The sequence below is a fragment of the Embiotoca jacksoni genome, unplaced genomic scaffold (assembly GCF_022577435.1).
Source record: "Embiotoca jacksoni isolate LCO1_2020_lvr unplaced genomic scaffold, fEmbJac1.0.p SCAF_102, whole genome shotgun sequence".
Taxonomy (NCBI): domain Eukaryota; kingdom Metazoa; phylum Chordata; class Actinopteri; family Embiotocidae; genus Embiotoca; species Embiotoca jacksoni.
In genome coordinates, this window is record NW_027185233.1 from 402636 (window position 1) to 422742 (window position 20107).

Below are 20107 nucleotides of genomic sequence, written 5' to 3' on the forward strand. Positions count from 1 at the left end.
TGGTACCACGGATGAACTGATTACATTTTGGGTGGGGGGTGGGGGGGTTGTTTGTTTGTTCTCACAGGTGGCGGAAATCATTTACATTTTTGTTTAATTACCTAAAAAAAAGAACACGACGGCGTGTGAACTGTGCACGTGTTCATTCTCACCAGGAACACGCTGACGTTGTCGCGGTCCTTGGTGAAGTACGACATCACTCCCACCACGGAGACGCTCTCCTCGGCGCTCGCCACGTACGACTTCTCGCCCTTGGAGTCGCTGAAGTAGAGCAGGTCCTCCACGCTGCTCAGGTTCCTCAGCGAGCAGATGCCCCTGAAGACGCTGCCGCACACCACCAGCACGTCTTTGGCGCCGTGGACCAGCAGCAGCTTGTTGTGGTTGTCCGTGTCCACCGCCTCCTCGCAGGCGTCGTTGACGGGCGGCGTGCACTGCCGGTTGTCCCGCCGCGGACCCGTCTCCGTGCGGGACTCCACCTCCAGATCGGGGCTCAGCTGGTAGAGGGCGTTGACGGCGCCGATGTACAGCCGGCCCGTGCGCGGGTCGCCCACCACGTTGTTGATGAGCGTGTCCGAGGAGAACTCGGCGCTCCGACCGCGGGAGGTGCTGAGGTCTAGGGTCGCCAGGGCGACCAGGGCAAACTGCCACGCCCACCGCCGCTCCATCATGTCTGGAAGAAAAAAAAATAGAGAAGGAAGAAAAAAAATGTGGTTTTTAGAATTTTTTTTCACCATTTATCAAATTAAGAAACACATGAGGGATGAAACAGTTTTTGAAATTTCTTTTGGATTCATTTCAATTAATTTTGTCAAGAAGTTGTGAAACAGTTTGCATTTTAAAAGTAACTATTTTTTTCATTGAAGTCACCAAAATCTCTCATCTACATAATAATTACTGACAATTATTGTCTGTCGATCAACTGCTTCGTGCTAAAACAAAAAAATTGAAGAGTGTTAGCAGAAAATAACGAACAACTATTTTAATACTCTGTAAATCTTGTTATTTTATTTGCTATATGTTCTGTTTTATGTATTCTTTGTAATTGTAAAGTGCACTGGGACCATGTTGCACTTTAAATAAGTTGATTGATTGATAATTAATCAGGTTAATCAGCTTTATAGCATTTTATTTCTTGTTAACTGATTATTTTGGACTGGTTGGTCATGTTGTCCTCTTTGTGACAGTGTACACACAGATCAATTCATTATTCAAGAAAAATAACCAACACACAAATCTCTACTAAAACAACTGCTGGTTTCAGGCCTGAACTGTTTTCTGTTTGTTTGTTTTTTTCCAAACACTTTCTCTGACAATAAACTCTCTGAACTCGACTTCAGAGACGGATAGCGACGCGTTCGCCCTCCGAAAACAACGCAGAATCTTAACGGAGAAAAAGGAGGAGCGCTGAGAGCGAAAAGAAAAAAAACAAGATGCAATAATGAGCAGCTTCTCATTAAAGCCGGAACATCCTTTACTGGAGGAAAAGTGGAGGAAGAGGAGGAGGAGGAGGAAGAGGAGGAGGAGGAGGAGGTGGAGGAGGTGGAGGTAACGGCCTCAAAGTGAGAGTTGCTGAGCCAGATTAGATTGGCAAAGACAGAAGAGGAGTGTGTGTGTGTGTGTGTGTGTGTGTGTGTGTGTGTGAGTGTGTGTGTGTGTGTGTGTGTGTGTGAATGTGAATGTGTGTGTGTGTGTGTGAGAGAGAGAGAGAGACTGAGTGTAGCAATTAGTTGTCTGACACAGAGTTTCTCCTTCCATTAGTCTGGATGTGTGTTTAATTACAGCCGCGGACGACGGCTGTAAAAACGTTCGACAACATCTGCTTCAATAAACGCCTCTCTGCGCCCGCTCCGTTCTGATGTCACGCTGTCGTCGTGGAGACGCGACTCTTCTAATTGTTCTTCTCGAAATAAGTGAAGTAAAAAAACAAAAAAAACCCGAATCGTTTTCATCCTCTTCTTCCCTTTTAAATCTCATGAACTCCCATCACACGTTAAGCGTCACTTTCGTTTATTCTCGCCTCCGTGATGGCTCCGCCGTCCGATTGGCTGCTTCAAATAGTTGGCGATTGGTTGGTCAATCGACTGGTGCATACCCCCCCACCCCACCCCCACCCCTGTGTGCTTTCCACTCCCTGCAAATTGAATTCACTTCAGTTCGCTTCATTGCAAAGGGATTTATTAGTCTGAAAAAGACTTATCTCTCTGCCCCACCTGCTCGCCTGAATTACCGATCCACAGATATCAGGTAGCTTAACGGCTGCAGTGCGGAGTTTTAGAAAAGTGTTCCAGTGGGGAGACGGTTGGAAAGCAACACCAGAGTTGGAAAAGTTCTTTTATAAATCTGAATATTCTTTGAATCCAACACCTTGTAAAATAAGTTTGACTAAACAGCACCGCGTGCCCATAAAAAAAAAGTCCTACAATGTCCTGAGTTTACAGCACCATAAACGCACCACGATGATGTTTCAATTTACATGTTTAATGGTGCGGATCCATTCTGGTGGACTGCCCAGATAAATTCTGCAGGAAATGATAAAAAAACAACAAAAAACCCCACACAAATCTATCACTTTCCCCCAAATTTCTACTTCGATGAGCTTTCCATTTTCTTTTTCACATAAAAGATGAAATAATGTTTTGTGCTGCAGCGTCGCGTCTCTGAAGGCGGACGGATGGTGTGTTGGGCGCTAAAGACGATAGCTTCCTGTCTTTACGTCAAAAGTATGGACTATATATGAAAGTGGACGTAGCATACGGGTCTGAAAAGTAAGTGCCTTGAAGTGCAATACCACTGACGACCACTGGGGTCCAAAAAACCTCTTGCTCTATAGACTCCCATTCAAAACGCATCTGAAAATAACTCCATCATTAATTCGATATTAAGCCACAAAAACAGGGACGTTTGGGGGCGTGGTTGTTTGATTGATAGACCTGTGGTGCAGTCAGGTTTTAATGACAGGTGGGCGGGGCTTAGCATCGTCAGGTTCCTAATCAGATCGAGTCAGAGTCACCGCTCGCTTCCGCCACAGCTCGTCCAAATATGGTCGCCCTGAAATAGCAAGATGACTGGAAAAATTGCTGTTATTTTTCAAGGGAGTCTGGTGGCTTCAGTTCTCTGCTGGACGGCGATGTCTGTTTCGGTTCTCACCGTCTGTTCCCAGCGTATCCGACGTTTAGTTTCAGGGCTGTAGTAGACGTTGTAACGTTGGGAACTTTGTTTACTGGCCAGCTCCTCCAGCTCTCTCGTCAAAGGGTTCAAATCACCCAGCGAGTTGTAAACTGGTTTATTCCCGCTCTTTAAAACCTGCCTGTTTCTGAGTGTGCTTATATACTGCCGGACGAGGTTGCAGGTCAACACCGAACATCTCGGCGTTGTTCCACTCCTCCCCTCCGTGTTATCCCGGCCTCTGTGTCGCTGTCATGTGGCCTTCCTCTCTCATTAAATTTCCTCTCTCTCAGGCTCCCGACACCATAAAAGAAAAGGCATAAAGACGGCGGATATATTCACCTTCTCTCTCGGAGGGCCTGTTATGGATGTGTGCATCTGCCACATCAAAGGAAAATCATCTTTGGTTTCCGGAGGGAGCTGTCTCCGCGCTCTGCCAGCCATCTTTGGCCCTCTTTCTTTTCTCTCTGCTGTGTTTTCTGGCTTTCATCCTGCTGCTTTGGTTCTTTAAGCCTGACTGGTGTCAGCCGGGGAATAAACCGGGTGTCAAAGGTGTAATAAAAAAAAAAAAAGTAGTGTGAGTTTCTGAGCTTGTTTCTTTTATTTTCCGAAGCAACAATTTGACTTCGAGATGTTTAGTTGCGTAATGAGAAATCCCCGTTTGGAGCTACGTCACGGGGAGAACTCTTGGGCCACGATTTTAGGACACTTATTGATAACAAAAAAAAAAAAGATCATCATTGACAAGCCTCTATGAAGCCTTTAATACATGTGCCACCAGATGAGTGCTTGGAGAGCTAAATCATGGAGTGAAGTGATAAAGTTGTAAAAGTTTCAAAGGAGTGTCAACAAAAAAAAACAACAATGCACCAACTCGCAATATCAATGAAAGAGAAAAAAATAGTTTGTGAATGCGCCCTGTGATTGTGATTCAATCCAAAATTGAATGGGCTGTTCCTTTGTCCGAGCTTCACACTTCCACCAATTTCCATAAAAACCAGGCTGGTAGTTTTTCTGTAATCTTGCTTACAAAAGAGACCAAAAAACTGCATGGAAAACACAATGCGAATGCATCACTTTAAGGCCTTTGTTACCAGTTTTTGATGTATTTTTAGACAGCGATTCAATGACAATGAAAAATAATTGCCAGCTCGCAGCCCCTGCTGAGGATGCCGAAGGTGCTAATTGGCTGCTTGTTTCCAGCGGTACACCTGTACCGATGCATCCGCCGGCTTCATGTTCCTCCACTCCTTTATTTCCATCTGTGGCTCTTCTGTACCCATCTGGAGGGGGAGTCGGGTTTAAAGTCTGACGTATCTGGGTTAACAGAATTTAGGGAATGAATGTGTTCAGTAGAACGTCTGCTTGAATATAGAGTTACAGCCGCCTCGGAGTCCCTGTGTGAGATTACCAGCAAGACGTATTTGATAGAAAACTGGAATTACCAACAACGGGGGATGAAATGCTAATGTGGTGATGGAAATCTAAAACCGGCCTTAACGCACACGCGCGCACACACACACGCACACACACGCACACACACACACACACACACACACACACACACACACACACACAGCAGAGAGAACCAGCAGCGTGTGACTCATTAAAACCCTGAGTGCATACTTTGTAAGAGTCTTGAGCGCTGACCCCTCCGCTAAAAAGTTGAGTGAAACTAAATCCAGGAATGTCTGCCGGAGCCGCAGCCGGGGGAATAAAGCCTGACTGAATTTCTCCCTCTAACCTCTCTAAGCTTTTTCTCTTTCTAGTTTCTCTTTATAATTCACATTGTTTCTCTCTCTGTCTGTCTTTACATCTTCGGCCCCGCGGGAACGAGTTCAAACAAAACTGCTTCTCTGACACGCCGAATCCCCGAGGAACTTACTGGATCTGAAACGCCATCTACGTCTGTCTGTCTGTCTGTCTGTCTGTCTGTCTGTTTACCTGCCTGTCAGTCCAGATGTGGGTCTGATCCTCGTATCCCCCCCACCAAAAGACAACCATTGAAACTGACGACACGCTTGTTTCCATTAAATTTGGGATTTGAAACATGTCGGTAAGAATTTTCTAAACACGAATCAAATTCTCTATTCCCAAGAAAAATGTCCAAATTGACACAATTCTGCCATAATTACATGACCAGCAGAAAATATGGAGGGAAAAGATAATTAGGGATCATTGTTTTCAGCAAAAAGCAACAAAATAGATGAGAGTGACAATTCTTGAGTAAATTTGTCAAAACAATGCATGTGGCTAAGATTTGAGAAGCGGCGGCACAAATTCAGGAATTTGTCTTTGATGGCTTAAAAAGTTCACAGCTGATTGTTTTGATTCGGTTTGATGTTGTGCAGCGCTTTAAGTCGACTTTTGTTTGTATTGATTTTGTTGTGCGAAACAAAACCAAAAAAACCTGACTTGACTTAACTGATTATGAAAATGTATTCCAATAAATGAGGCGCTCCCGTTGTTAGAAATGGTTTCTGGTTGCCGAAATTCAAGACAAAAACCACCACATTGGGCTGCTGCTCGGTCTGAACACACTTTCAGACTTTATAAATCTCCAGAGGACACGATGCTGCTGCAGTCGGAGTCGAACCACCAAACCGTGACCGATCCTGACACGTTAATTTGACAGCAAATGCGACAATCCAACAAAAATACCAAACAACCCTCATAAAACCCGACCGTAACTCCACTTCAGCGTGGTAGTTACAGGTAACAGCTGAACATACACCTGCAGGAATCAACACTTCTTCTACAGTCTGCGTGGATATCAACTGACATTTTTTATTTTGGTGTAAACTCGCTCCAAAATTGTAAGTAAAAAAACCAAAATAATAGAAAAAGAAAGAAGTCCCGATGCGATCTCATTTACATTCCTGCCCACTGCCGGGGCGTCATTAGCCATTCATGACAACGGGCCGGAGGAACATTGAAGCTGATTGGCCGGGGCTGCAGGGGATATGAGTGCTATGATTGGCGGAGCCCGGGGGAAATTGACTTCTTACTGGTGGTAATGAAGAAGCCTGAAGGAGAGCACGGCCGAGACAAAGTAAGTATAAAGCTAAAAGACCGAAGAGGATAGTATACACACACACACACACACACACACACACACACACACACACACACACACGATCCGTCCTGCCAGTCCCAGAGTCCACAGCAATATTACCCAATTTATACTGCAGAGATACAAACAGTCTGGAAGACGCAGGCGTCTCTGAAGACGCTCTTGATGAGGCGCCAATTGTCTCAAAAAAATGGAAATTAGTGACGCGCATTCAGTCTAGAAAACCATCCAAGTGGTCGCATATAGTTTCTTAAAAGAAGATTGAATTTATCTGAGACAGAGATAGCGATACAGCGGAGACGTGAAACCAGACGTAGCCGTTTTATAGGTTGGGAAACGGCCAATAAAACGGTTGTTATGGTTTTTATCGTCACCTCAAACCAAAGGCTTTTTTGTTTGTTTTTCAGACTTTTGGCATGTTTACACGGTGGCGCCTAAAATATCTCAGACCAGCTGTACCGATTCAAGATAACTCCAATTTGTTGTAGCATCTTGGACTCGGGCTCACCGGGATAAACCGGATGACTCATCGTTGACGGCAGATTCTGTGCAGACTTTTGGGTTTTATCTCAAATTAAAAAAACTAATTCGTCTCGGTTTGGGAAATTTTAGGGAGAGTTTACTGGCTTTTTACACCGCATTCTTCACATGAAAAAAAAACAACACTAAATGTGGAAAGATTGGTGCAACAGATCGAGTCAGCCGAGTTCCACAGACTTTAAGAATGCGGCACCGTCTGCCCAGAAATGAGTCAAACATTGGACAATTCAGCACCTCACGATTTATGACGAGAACCAAAATTCAAAGCCAAAGCCGGCAGAAGGTAAAGTGCATGGTGTGGAGGGGGCTGGGGCGGTGAAATTGCATTACTTTTAGTTTTTTTGCCGTAACTTTTCCTTACACCTGCAACAGCTGAGGGTTTGGGGCATCCAATGCGTAAACTACTGAAACGGTATTAACCGATCGCTGACTCATCGGAAACATCAGAAACTCCACCGCTGCTGCAACTACATTTAGAAAAAGACACAGGACACTGGTCTCTGATTGGTCCATCCTTCAGAGTGGCTGTTTTTGCGAACAGGGTGTCTAGACTATAATAACAGTGAAAAAAATCTGAAGCTCTGAGCAACAGTTTTAGATTATTTTTCTCATCCAGCAGATGTTATTCATCAAAACTCTCCTTCACCGAGTCAAAGATTCGCTCTCGTTTTGGTCTCCACCACCGTTTAAAAAGGGAAATATCCGTCTCTCGCTGCTTCAACGCTCGTGGAGACGGTTGCGTACGAAGACTTCTCAGATAACGTCGGAACAGTTGTGTGTCGGACGGTGAAATGATGCGCTGAAGAAGCTGCAGGTTCAGATATTTTAGTTTTAATTGAGTTTTAACATTGTTTTTGAATGTTTCTTGGGAAACACCACACGACAACACTTTACGTTGGTTATCTCCGTCAGCCGCTCGCTATCTGTAAGACTCAGAAGGACATTTTCAAAATGTTATACGCTTCTAAAGCTGCTAATTTCATCCGCAAAAAAAAAAGAAAAAAGAAAGAAACCGATGGATTAAACACAAAAGAAACACTCGACTCCAACATCCACGACACCAAACAACTACAGACGAACGAACGAACAAACGGAACGACGAAGCTCATCAGTCGGAGCGAGGAAGACGAGGGGTTAAAAAGTTGAGAGGAAGCATATTACACTAGTAACCCTATTCTGTAATCATCTCTAACGTGAACATTATTACGCCCTGACAGAATAACATCCTCTAATAACTCGACCTCCGAGGGGAGGATTAGTCTTATGATAGAAGGTCTGAGAGGTCAGCAGTTATTAAGCAGACTGAGTGCTTTATACACACACACACACACACACACACACACTTGTCTGTGTATAGTACCACTTGGTAACGTCTCAGCCGGGCAGCGACACAACGAGCAGAAACAAACGGTGTCGAGGGTCGAAGACAAAGACGGACTGTCGGAGGAGCGAGAGACGACAGAGGAGCGACTGTGAAGCTAATTTACACCACGAGGAGGAAAACGCAGGAAACGTCAACGAGAACGTCTCCATCAACCGGTTTACTGCAAATGAAGACCTGCTTCGTAGGACTGACGCGGATAATATTAGGATTATATTATCATGTAAATGCACAAAATGCAACCCGGTATCATGTCAAAATGTGTAATACACCCGTCAGTCCACCAGAGGGGGCAGCGTGACGCTCTGCCTCGTTGACATGTGAAAATTCAGGTGCCTTAGGTTTAGGGAAAACAACAACAACAAAATATGCGGTTAAAGTGAAGAAAAGATCAAGTAATTTTACGTAAGTAACGTGTGCTGAGGAACTACCATAATGATACAACTATCAAATTTACATTTGCTTTTTGTCCTCTGAGTGAAGTACATTTTTTTGATGGCTTAATTTCTCATTTTTTGGCAGCTCATGAACAAACTGTCTTTGAACGCACCACCGCGGTGTTTTTTTTTTTTTTAAATCTCCGCCCCTTTTACAACCCACAAAAATACAAGTTTGATATAAAAAAAAAAAAAAAAAAAAAAAAAACCCTAAAAGCCTGGAAATATTCAGCGTGATGGATTACCAAATCTAAAAGGAAGTTTCAAGTCAGTGCAAATTTATTTTCATGGCAGACTGAAATGAAGTGAAATCTGTGGAACCGCCAGGAAGGAAGGAAATCAATCTTCTTAAATAAACACGACTTTACGTCGACGCATCGGAAGCTTTCCGCCAAATTAAAAGACAGAAGTAAAGAGGGAGAAAGAGACAAAAAAAACAACAAAAAAACACAACTCCTGATCTCATTTCATGGCGGTAAACTCGCACACAGATTAATTCTGTGTTATGCAAATGTAATTTAGTGGCTGTGTCCTCTGCGTCGGAGTGAGCGATTAACTCCCACTTTCTCTCCCAGTACACCGCCCATTAACCCGACAATGCTTCACATTGATGAGACCGTGTGTGTCCTTTCCTTTTGCATAACAACGCAGCCGCCTCCTGCTTTAATTATCTCATACCTGAGCAGCGTTTCTAGCAAGTAAAAAAAAAAAGAAATAAATCAACACTGCTTTGCGCCGTCAAGAGTTTCCGTCAAAGCAATTAAAGGCCGCTCGTGTCGTTACCACGGCGAGGACTCGTTCGGTGTAATGCTGCGTTCGGGCTCACGCGGGAATAACTGTCACAGCATCCTGACAGCTCTCGGCGACTCATTTTTAAATCCCTAAGATGTCATGATTGAAGCTCTCTGCAGACTTCGCCGGCTCCGCGTTGTGATGATGTTACGTTTTTTTTTTTTTTTTAAAGGCGCGTTTAACATGAAAAAGATGTAAAAAATTAAAAAAAAACTGGCAGGTGTTCTGTCACTCGGGTTTAAAGAGTTGAAAAAGATCAAAACGGGTTCTTGGTTTTAGAGCAGATGAAGCGACTCCCCGGTGACACATTTTACGACATGAATGTTGTCTCGTAACCTAAAGGACGAGTCGGGCATTAATCTAACGTTTACGTTAAAAACCAACAATCTCTTCATCTCAATATTTACATGGAGTTTCATATTTACAAAGATCTACTTTCAGTGGCGTATTAATCCACGTACCATGCAGTATTTGGGACGGCAGGGAGGTGTACGAGTGTGTTGGGACTACAGCCTGGATATGAAAGTGTTCGTAGCTTTCGGGTCTGAAAAATTAGACCGATGCGGAAGTGCCTTAAAGCTGCAATACCACCGAGGGCCACTAGAGGTTGGTTCCAAAAAGGCTCCGTAGACTCCCATTCAACTTCCTTCACTAAATACAAAGTCAACAAATTTTTTTCCACAAGTTATTATGGTTAATAATCCGCCATTCATTGCAAAAAAAAAAACTTGAAAAGCCGTCTTTTTGGGGGCGTGTCTGTTTGATTGACAGGCCTGTGGCGCAGGTAGGTTTCCGCTATCGGTGGAGCGGGGCGTAGTGTCCAATCAGATCGAGTCAGATCCACCGCTGGCTCCTCCCACAGCTCCTCCATAGAAACGTACTTCTGTGAGCAACAAACCGAGCAGGAAGAGTTCTGTGACTTCAGTTTGGCCGTTAACGGATATTTGTTTGTAATAAAGCCGCCGCCGGTCGTGTTTGTGCTCATTACCCGAAGTGGCCACATTACGAGTTAATCCAAACAGCACGCCGTTAATCGCCGTGCGATGAAGAGATTTTAATTCATAGCCTAACTTCCTGCATGGAAATTAAAAAAAAAAAAAAATCGCTCGATAAAAATCTTTTAAAGAAAAAAAACCCAGAAGGAAATCGGAGAATTGGATTAAACAACCACCTTGTAATCAGAGCGATCGGCTGCAGTCTGAAGGGGCAGAAATAAACCGTGTGTCTGAGAGGACGAGCGACGACGAGGCGTTTCATCTGCCGTCGCGCTCGTATCCGAGCTCAGAGGTGGGCGGCCTCCTGCTGTCGAGCCGCTACGTCTGGACGCCATCCAGCAGATCTACAGCTTCTCCCCGGAAAAATTCAAACGTCTGTCCCGTCCGCGGAGGGGACGAGAAATCGTTTAAAAAAAGAAAAAGAAAAAAGCTCCTTTATTAAAAGAACTGCTTGTCTCTCTAAAGTCGGATAAAAAAATAATTAGCAGCGACTGCACACATGGAGCCGCGCCAAGAAGGACGTTTCGGCATCGGGGGGGTTTTCTTGCTCTTGCATGAGAGTCCTGTCCAAATGTTTGAACCCCTTTTTATATATTCTTCGACGTGTAGTTTTGGAAAGTTTTGGACGTTTGCCGAATATTTCACGTCCTTTGAACTCCGCGAAACCTTCACTCACCAAAAAAAATGACACAATTAACAACGCTCGCTCCGTTTCAGCCGCGGTTTGGTGGAAATGTGTGAAAGAAAAAGAGAGATTGTTCTTTGCGAGCCAGAAGACAGAAGATATCGCCTTCAGTCCCGCTCAGATTAAAGGATTTAGAGCGAGAAGCCTTATTACAGACCCAAAGAAAGACAAAGAGGCACAGCTTCGCCTCCTTCTGCTTCTGTTGTGGGCTGATTAAAAACACAGATAACTCCCTCCCAGGCTGAAAAGCTGCTGGAAGCCAAACACACACATACACACACATATATACATATACACACACACACACACACACACACACACACACACACACACAGTGACTCATTAAAATCCAGACGTAACAATGGTGTCTCTCAGTTTCGTGGGGTTTCTGCACGCCGTTGGACAGCCGACCTTCTTATGGCCGACGCTCAACCTCAGTCTGTTGTCAGTATTAAAAGAACCCTGCCGAGTGTGTGTGTGTGTGTGTGTGTGTGTGTGTGTGTTGAAGACTTCTTGACTCTTAAATGTCAGGCTATCTTGCAGATGTGAGTAACTTTAAGGCCTCTTGAGACGTTTTAATGCCACCTGGAATTGAACTCGACCTCTTTAAAGAAATAAAAAATGGCCGTCGCTGGTTTAATGTGACGGTGGAATGAGATGAAAGATAAAATGACGGGAGTAAAGAACACCAAAGAATACCGAAATATCAGGCGTGACAGGAGTCTCTGGACCAAATTATTCGACTGGAAGTTGGTCTGACGAAGAAATCGAACGTGTTAAAACCGCCGAACGTGTTTTCTGGGAGGAAAACGTGACACCGGTTGTCATTTTGAATTTGATTAACAAGCTGTTAAACTCTGAAGGACGCAGCAAAAGATATAATATCTGTAGAGCATCTCTTCAACTTCTGTCATTGAATGCACTTTATAACGAGGAGGAAAATAATCTGAGGCGACAGACGACACACCGACGACGACGACAACAACAACAACAACAACAGAGGGATGAATCATGGAGCAGGAAGTGCGGCTCGGTGTGAAGCAGATGCTCCTGATGTTCGGTCCACTCCGCCGCACAGCTGGTCGTGTCTGAGTGTTTGTGACTGCAGGCGGCAGCTGTTGGCCGAGAAGCTCCGACCGGCCGAGCCAGCAGAGACTCGAGGAAAAAAACGCCTTATCGACATTATCGACACGCACGACGAGGAAACGCAGCGCGACTCTGAACCGACGGACCGGGACGTCCACATTCGGTGCCAAAATTCCCATTTGAGCGCCAGAAATATATAAAAATAAATGTTAACTGCAAATGTTAAAATGATCTTAATATCAATCTGCTTAGATGCACAAAAAAACTATTCAAAAGAAAAATTAAACGTGAGTTTTAAGCCATAAACAACACAAGCATACGACGCTGTAATGAAACGAAGCAAATGTGTTCGCAAACATGAGTTTGTTATCAACATGGAATAATATTATCATGGAGCTGAACATTTTCCAAAACTTTCGGCCGAGAAAAAAAATAAAAAACAGAATTGAGGAGAAGATGGACTCGAACACAACTTTTAAAACAAAAATCATCTCATATTTCCTGACGCAAGATTTGAAATCTCGTCACGCACACGTCGAAGTGCAGCTCGACGTGCTCTCGTCCTCTGGTGGACGGGAGTGTGTATTGCACGCTGTTGCCGCGACGCTGGTTTGAAAAAAATACATTGATTACAGCTTTTTTTAAATTATTGCATCTCTTCAAAGGAAATACGCCATGAAATATTTATACGGAGCTTTAATTTGCTCCCAAGGAAATGATATCTTTAATGTAAATACCAACTAACGGGACAAACTTACACGACTGTAGGACGTTGTTTTTTAATTCCCATTTCAACTTAAGTCCCGACTGTTACATACCGTTTACGAGGCGTTGTGACCGCCGCAGCCTCTAGGGGGCGACACCAGCCAGGCTTTTACGCTTTCAGTTCTCTTGATTTTTTTTTTCAGTAAATAAAAACCGGCCACGTATCAAACGTTGCGTTAGTCAAGGAAGCCGACATTTAACTGGAGACAGCAGAGTTTCTGAGCTCCGGCTGAGATGAAGAGAAGCGCAGCAGATATGATAAACTGTCAATGAGGCCGTTTCATCTCACAAACTGTACATAATAAAGCGCGGCGTCTGCCTCCGGGCTAACAAACACCTCGTTGGGCGTGTGCGTGAGAATAAAAGTGGAGATACGGGAGACCGAGAAGAGGCCGAGCGACAACGGAGATGAAGAACAGCTCCGGTATCAGCGGGTATTTACCAGCCAGACGGAGATAAAAGGAGACGAAATGAAGAGCCGGTGAGAACGAGGAAGTTGTTCAAATACTGAGAGGTGCATTCTGGGACGAAGCAGAAAACTAAAGCCCTGATGACAACCAGACCGGTTAAGACGGTCTTTCTACCTTCTAACGGGAGATGAAGCGCGATCCGACACCTCTGAGTCCTGTCGCCCAAAGCGAGCGTCCATTTTAAGTTCTATCGAGTCAGATTTTTTTTATTTAAACGTGGAATTAAATGACTCGGTAATATAAAAAGGATGATATAACCGCTGAGCATCAAAACCTCGGTTTGCAGCTCTGTGGTTTTATTTATTGTTTATTTATGGCTCCGAGCTTATTTTATTTTAACTTTCATCTACCGGTATCAATTTTATTTGAATTCTCATCACATTTTAAAGTCATGCGTCCATATTTTGACGGTCGCCATTGTTTCATAAGTAATATTGCTTTTACTGGGAATTGCTGTTACGTCCCCAACGGTCAAGAAGTTGAGGGGAAGCAACACAAGGAAAAAAAAACTAAATATATTCAAATATATAAACTAAACTACTACGATAAAAATATTCGTAAAGATGTGACGCACAAGAGCTGTCGTCCTCTAAAGGTCAAAACTCTCTTTGTAGATTTATAACCATTTATTATAACTTAAAACTCTGTCAAATGTCATGTTGCTAAATTTAAATGCCACATAGTGAACAGGAAATTCGAATTTTGTAAGAGCGCCCTCTGCTGGATGACCAGTCAAACTACTTCGAACAGTGTGCTGCACATATAGATTTTAAATTGTAAATGGAAACGGCTCGTGTTAATGACGTTGGAAAAAAATTCAGAATTCAGAAAAAAAGTGACGACATTAATGGGAAATATGCAGAATAAGCTAAAATTATCCCTGAATTTAGTTTTTTACTTCCAACGAACTCCATCGACATAAGAAATTTAAAAAAAAACATGTCGTGGAAAACAGAAGGTCTCAGTTGTCATCATCTGTTTCTAATCGACACCGTGGCCTCACATGTTGGTCGTATCGGACGACGTCGGCGGTAACGTTTGTTCACGCGTCCCGCCGGCGAAGCTCTCGAGCTCAAAGAACAAAACTTCCGGCGTTTTTTTTTTCCCCGTCATTATCAAACCTCATTTCCATAGTTGAACTTTACCAGATTCACTGGCACGAGCACAAAGGACACAATAAGAGTTTCCTGGAACTACAGCAGAAATAAACCCAGGTATGATAACACACACACACACACACACACACACACACACACACACACACACACACACACACACACACGAATGCACAAGCATGCCTTTGTACTGAAGGGAAACCAACGAGGCTTTGATATCTGCATAATAGGACAAGTGTGTAGTTTGTTAACACTATTGAGGTCAATGGGGAGTTGGTGGAGCAAAAGGAGCTGCAGGTAGAAAGTAAAACACACACACACACACAAACACACTCTCACACACACACACACACACACACACACACACACACACACACACACACACACACACACACACACACGACACAAACACAAAAGGTGTGTGACCCTGCTTCCGAGCCGGGGAAATTTGAGAGGATTAGCGGGTATTAACTCTCACACACACCTGTACAGTCACTTCAAGTGTGCGACAGGTGCACACACACACACACACACACACACACACACACACACACACACACACACACACACAGTGTGTCTGACCCAGTTCATTATATGAGGGTGTTGGCAGGAAAAGCCGCGTTATTAATATGCAGTGTGAATTTAGAAGCTATTAGCAGCTAAAAGCTCCTCTGCCGGGCGCCGAGCTTCTTCATGTGTCGCTTCGTGACAAACGTCTTCTGTATTTGACAGAAAGTGTGTTTGTGTGTTTGTGTGTGTGTGTTTGTGTGTGTGTGTGTTTGTGTGTGTGTGTGTGTGTGTGTGTGTGTTTGTGTGTGTGTGTGTGTGTGTGTGAGAGTGTGTTTGTGTGTGTGTGTGTGTGTGTGTGTGTGTTTGTGTGCCTTTTAAATTTTTGACAAAACTTCCATTAGCCTCTTAGCGGAAAAACAAGCAAACAAAATGCTGAAGCAGCCTTGAGGTTGTGTAAGACTCAGTGTGTGTGTGTGTGTGTGTGTGTGTGTGTGTGTGTGTGTGTGTGTGTGTGTAAAGCAGCAGTAGCAGTTGTTGTGGTATCAGCCAGTGACAGCCAGCTGCTGCAGAGCGATAGAGAGACCTTTAGTTTACATCTCTCTCTCTCTCAGCCCCGAGGATGTGTGTGTGTGTGTGTGTGTGTGTGTGTGTGTGTGTGTGTTAATAGTGAACGTGTGCACTATATAAACAGCTACGAGGAAACAATTACACTGATGCAGAACAACACCCCAGAATGTTCTTTGTCTACAGGCAGAAAGAAACACACACACACACACACACACACACACACACACACACACACACACACACACACACACACACACACACACACACACACTAATCCAGTGCTGTTTCTGAGTAAAAACCTGTTCTGCTGAATGTTTTGGTTCACGTCATCTTAACGAACCAATCAAACACCTGATTGGTCGACCGGATCGCCTCGTCGGACCCTCGAAGGTCTTTCACCCCTTTCAGACTGTCCATGCGTCTCCAGGAGAGCTGGTTTACGTCCCCTGTTCTGACCACTGACTGTATTTCCTGTCCTGAGTGGTTCATTTTCCCCTCTTGTACTAATTACAGCTGTAATTACCGACTGTTTCTGTGAACTTGTTGAACTTCAATTTTAAAGTGGATCTAAGTGGGGTTTTTTTCCCACGTCCAGCTGCTGGTCCTTCATTTTTCTTTTTACCAGTTTAGTGTAAAAAAGGATTAAATAAAAAAATATTCATGGCTGATATCCCAGAATCAGTTCGTAACAGAATCACTGCTTGAAATGTCCAGTGAAAAGAATTAGTGTAATTTACTTGATTATTTAGCAGGACGTGTCCCAGTTCACTGAAAAGTCGTATTAAAATGACGGTGGAGGATTCGTGTTTTAGGATGAACACTTCTGTTTGTTGTTCTTTGCCATGTAAACAGCTGCAGACGCGACTCTTGTGACTCTTTGCTTCCTGCTCTCCTCCGTCTCATCGTTTTTTTGTCACTTTTATATGAATTAAATCAAATTGTATTCATTTGCCGCCAGATCTCAACACAACAGGTCATTTTTCAGGGCATTTAACACGGTAAAATTTCACAGCTTGAACACGTCAATGGAGGAGAACAAACTCTCTTTTAACAGGAAGTAAAGCCTCCAACGGGACCGGGCTCAGAGGTGGGCGGAGAGAGCAGAGACAGAAAAGAACAGCATGGAGATCCACGATAATGAACCGGTGGCGGCGCCGAGGCACAGATGGAAAAGAAGAAGAAATGGGCAGAAAGCTGGTTCGTTCTGTAGGTTTTGTCGGGGAAGGAGCGACTCGGGTTTCTGTAAACTCTCTAAACTCTGAATGAAGAAGCAGCGAGAGCTGAACGGCAGACGGATGAGTTCAGCTTCGTCCTGCTGCGAGACCAAATTGGAAAGAAACGCGATCGCGTCGTGTCGGTATTAAATCGACCAGACGTTCCTCTGGAGGACCGCAGCGGGTGGGAGGGGTGGTGGTGGTGGGGTGGTGGAGGGGTCAGCAGGGTGTCATCACATCTCCTCAGAGTGAAGCTCTGCAGCTATTAGACCGTCCCGGTGATTACGAAGGAGACGCCGGACGGTTTTGATAATATGAGAGACGACCGGCAATTATGGAGACGGTTCGTCGCAGCAGCTGCAGGTAGCACTTTCCTGTATTATAGTCTGGAGAGTGAGAGTGTGTGTGTGTGTGTGTGTGTGTGTGTGTGTGTGTGTGTGTGTGTGTGTGTGTGTGTGTGTGATTCACCCTGCCTCTGCTATCTGACAGGGCAGATTGTGATTTTTAGCTGAGCAGCACTAATCTCTTGTTACAATATGAAGCGCTGATTATACTGCTGCACAGTGTGGGAACGAGAGACCGCCTGTGTGTGTGTGTGTGTGTGTGTGTGTGTGTGTGTGTGTGTGTGTGTGTGTGTGTGAGCATATAAAAGGGCAGATAAGATGACGAGGTGAGGACGAGGAGACGGCATTAAGTACAGAAGGAGGGGAGAGGTGTGTGTGTGTGTGTGTGTGTGTGTGTGTGTGTGTGTGTGTGTGTGTGTTATAGAGGTGAGACGAGGTCATCGTGGTTTACACGACACACACACACACACAGCTAACAGCTCAGTGTGTACAGTAGGGATGTTATGACTAGGACCTGGATCTGCACTGTCCTGTTATGCTTGGCCAGAGGTATTATACCCACTGTGTGTGTGTGTGTGTGTGTGTGTGTGTGTGTGTGTGTGTGTGTGTGTGTGTGTTTTGATGCTCAGATAACAACGGCAGGATACGAAGCTGGAAGAAGCTCACAGGTCTGGAGAGGAACGATGGAAACGAGTCGGTGAAACATCCATTTCTGCGACTCGGTGAAAACAGGATGTTTACTTTGAGACGAGGCTGAACGTCGACTTCATAATGAATCATCAGAAGAGTTCACGGACGCACAGATGGGACTTAAATCACATTCAGCCAAGACAAAAAAACAAACGGTTGAGTTTGGAGTAAAAGGAGTGGCTGGCGGACTTCGGAGGCGCTTCGATCGGCGTGTTTTCCGTAGATGGCGCCAAAACACAGCGGGACGTTTAAAAAAAATGCCCCGCTACGTCGGTCCACTGTGTTTTCGGACGGAAAGAGAAACAAACCCGTGGACGGAGGCTAACGGTTACGTAACGCAGGAAATACACAAGTCACAGAGACGAAAGATCAACATTCCCAGTTACGAAGACAAACTCCACGTGACTAAAATTACAACATATCAGCTGAACGTCCCACGAAAAAAAGAACTTCCACGACCTCTGACCTTTCTGTAAAACGTCAGCGAACAACATCGTGAAAACCACAAGAGGGCGCCGTTCATACGGACTCTTCTCGTTGTACGTTTGAACACATAACGCGAGTAAATAAATGTTAATTATTAAAATCTATTCGTCCAACTCGTCGGCTTCTGCTCGGGCCGCCGCTGAAACTCCGTCCTGTTGACGTCCTGTGATGGTGGATGTCGGCGGCCGGTCGCCCTCCCGTCCCTCTGCCACATGTTTCTGCTCATCACATCTGTTTTTCTTATTTAAACTGTCATTGCTCAACATTGCTGTCTGATTTTACGACTGGGAGAGAGAGGGGGGGGGGGGGTGTCCTCTTTCACTTCGACCTCTGAGGTTTTGATTTCACGGGTCATAATAATGGTCTGATACGTATTTTTCTGTCCACAGGTTTCTCTCAGAGGAAAGATGTCTGTATAAGGGATGAGTTATAATTTAAATATGTTTGTTTGAAAGTTACAACTCAGAAGAAGAAATTCGAGCTTCAAGGGTTTGAAAATTGTTGACCGCTAGATGGAAGGTCGGGGAGAAGAGAGCGAGGTCGGTGAAGTGTCTTTCATTAGTCGGCCAGCAAAGAGGAGGAGGAGGAGGAGGAGGAAGAGGAGGAAGAGGAGGAGGACCAGCTGGGAGCGAAACAGAGCTGAGGGTCAGCGTGGAGGTTTTGCTTTGAAGGCCTCTGCTGCAGGAGAAAACAGCGGCGAGGGAGGGTAGAGGGGGGGGGGGGGGGTCCCCAACATGAAGAGGGGATGCAAAGATAGATGAAGAGCGACCGCGGCGTCGGAACTGCAATAAAAAAATACAAAAAAACTCTGAGACTCACACAAAAAAAACAAAAAACAGGCTTCATGACGAATGAATAAAACATGAAACTATGTGGGATATTTTGGCTCCACGGAGTCTCAGAGGTTGAAGAGACAGAAAGTGAGTTACCACCTTCAAGTAAAGACAGAAGGACTGAAGGCAACAGGAGAGAAGAACGTCAAGCAGCTGAAGGAAAACTTCTCAGTATTTACACAGAAAGGTTTTGCAAGAACATTTTACAGGGTATAAGTTCACTCATCTTTTTTCTGAGGTGATTTAACTTTATTTTAACTTCTGACTGACTTCAGTTTCTTGTCAAACACTCGTGTTGTATGTTTATCTGGATATTTCGTTTTAGTTTTAGCTCCGTTTTTGGTCTCCTCCACCTCCAGCCAGGTAATGAGCTGCTCAACGCTCGCATGGCTCCACCCGACTCGTTCTCAAAGCTTCAGTCTTCGCTGAGATTATCATCTGGAAACTATAATGTTATAAAGTTCTGCCATGTTTAGTGCCCTGAAAAAAACTTGTTGTGACTTTGTGCTATATAAATAAAAGCTGGCACTATATAGATCAAATTTGACGCTATATATATATATATATATATATATATATATATAAAATTTGGCACCATGTATAATAAATATATAAATAAATGCGTGTAATAAACTATGTTTTCTAACATTCAGTGTTTGGAGTACATTTGAGTGTAGAGTTTAATTATCAACAGGCTTGTCTGAATATGAACTGCACTGATAAAGCTCAATCAACCCTGACTAAAGTATTTAATTGCCCTCATTTATTTTCACTCCTTGTACTGAGGTTATTTTCACAAGATTGTATTTTTCACTGAGTTTCCCCCAAAAAAAAAAAAAAAAGCAGCAGAGGGAAGCATCTCTTTAATAAGCAGAAGTCAAAGTTGCATTATTGAGGAGATTTCACCTGGAATACGAAGTGAGATAGACACGAAGCGCCGCAGGGTCTTTTAATATAAA

At 44.2% G+C, this 20107-nt stretch overlaps 1 protein-coding gene across 1 annotated transcript in view; it reads right to left on the reverse strand.

Annotated features, from left to right (window-relative positions):
* LOC138213526 (plexin-B2-like) overlaps positions 1–20107 on the reverse strand; it is a 128770-nt gene that overhangs the window by 35615 nt on the left and 73048 nt on the right. Inside the window, exon 4 of the mRNA XM_069174692.1 lies at positions 153–670. Coding sequence (XP_069030793.1) covers positions 153–668 — 516 coding nt within the window. The 5' untranslated portion in view covers positions 669–670. The remainder of the gene's footprint in view (positions 1–152; positions 671–20107) is intronic.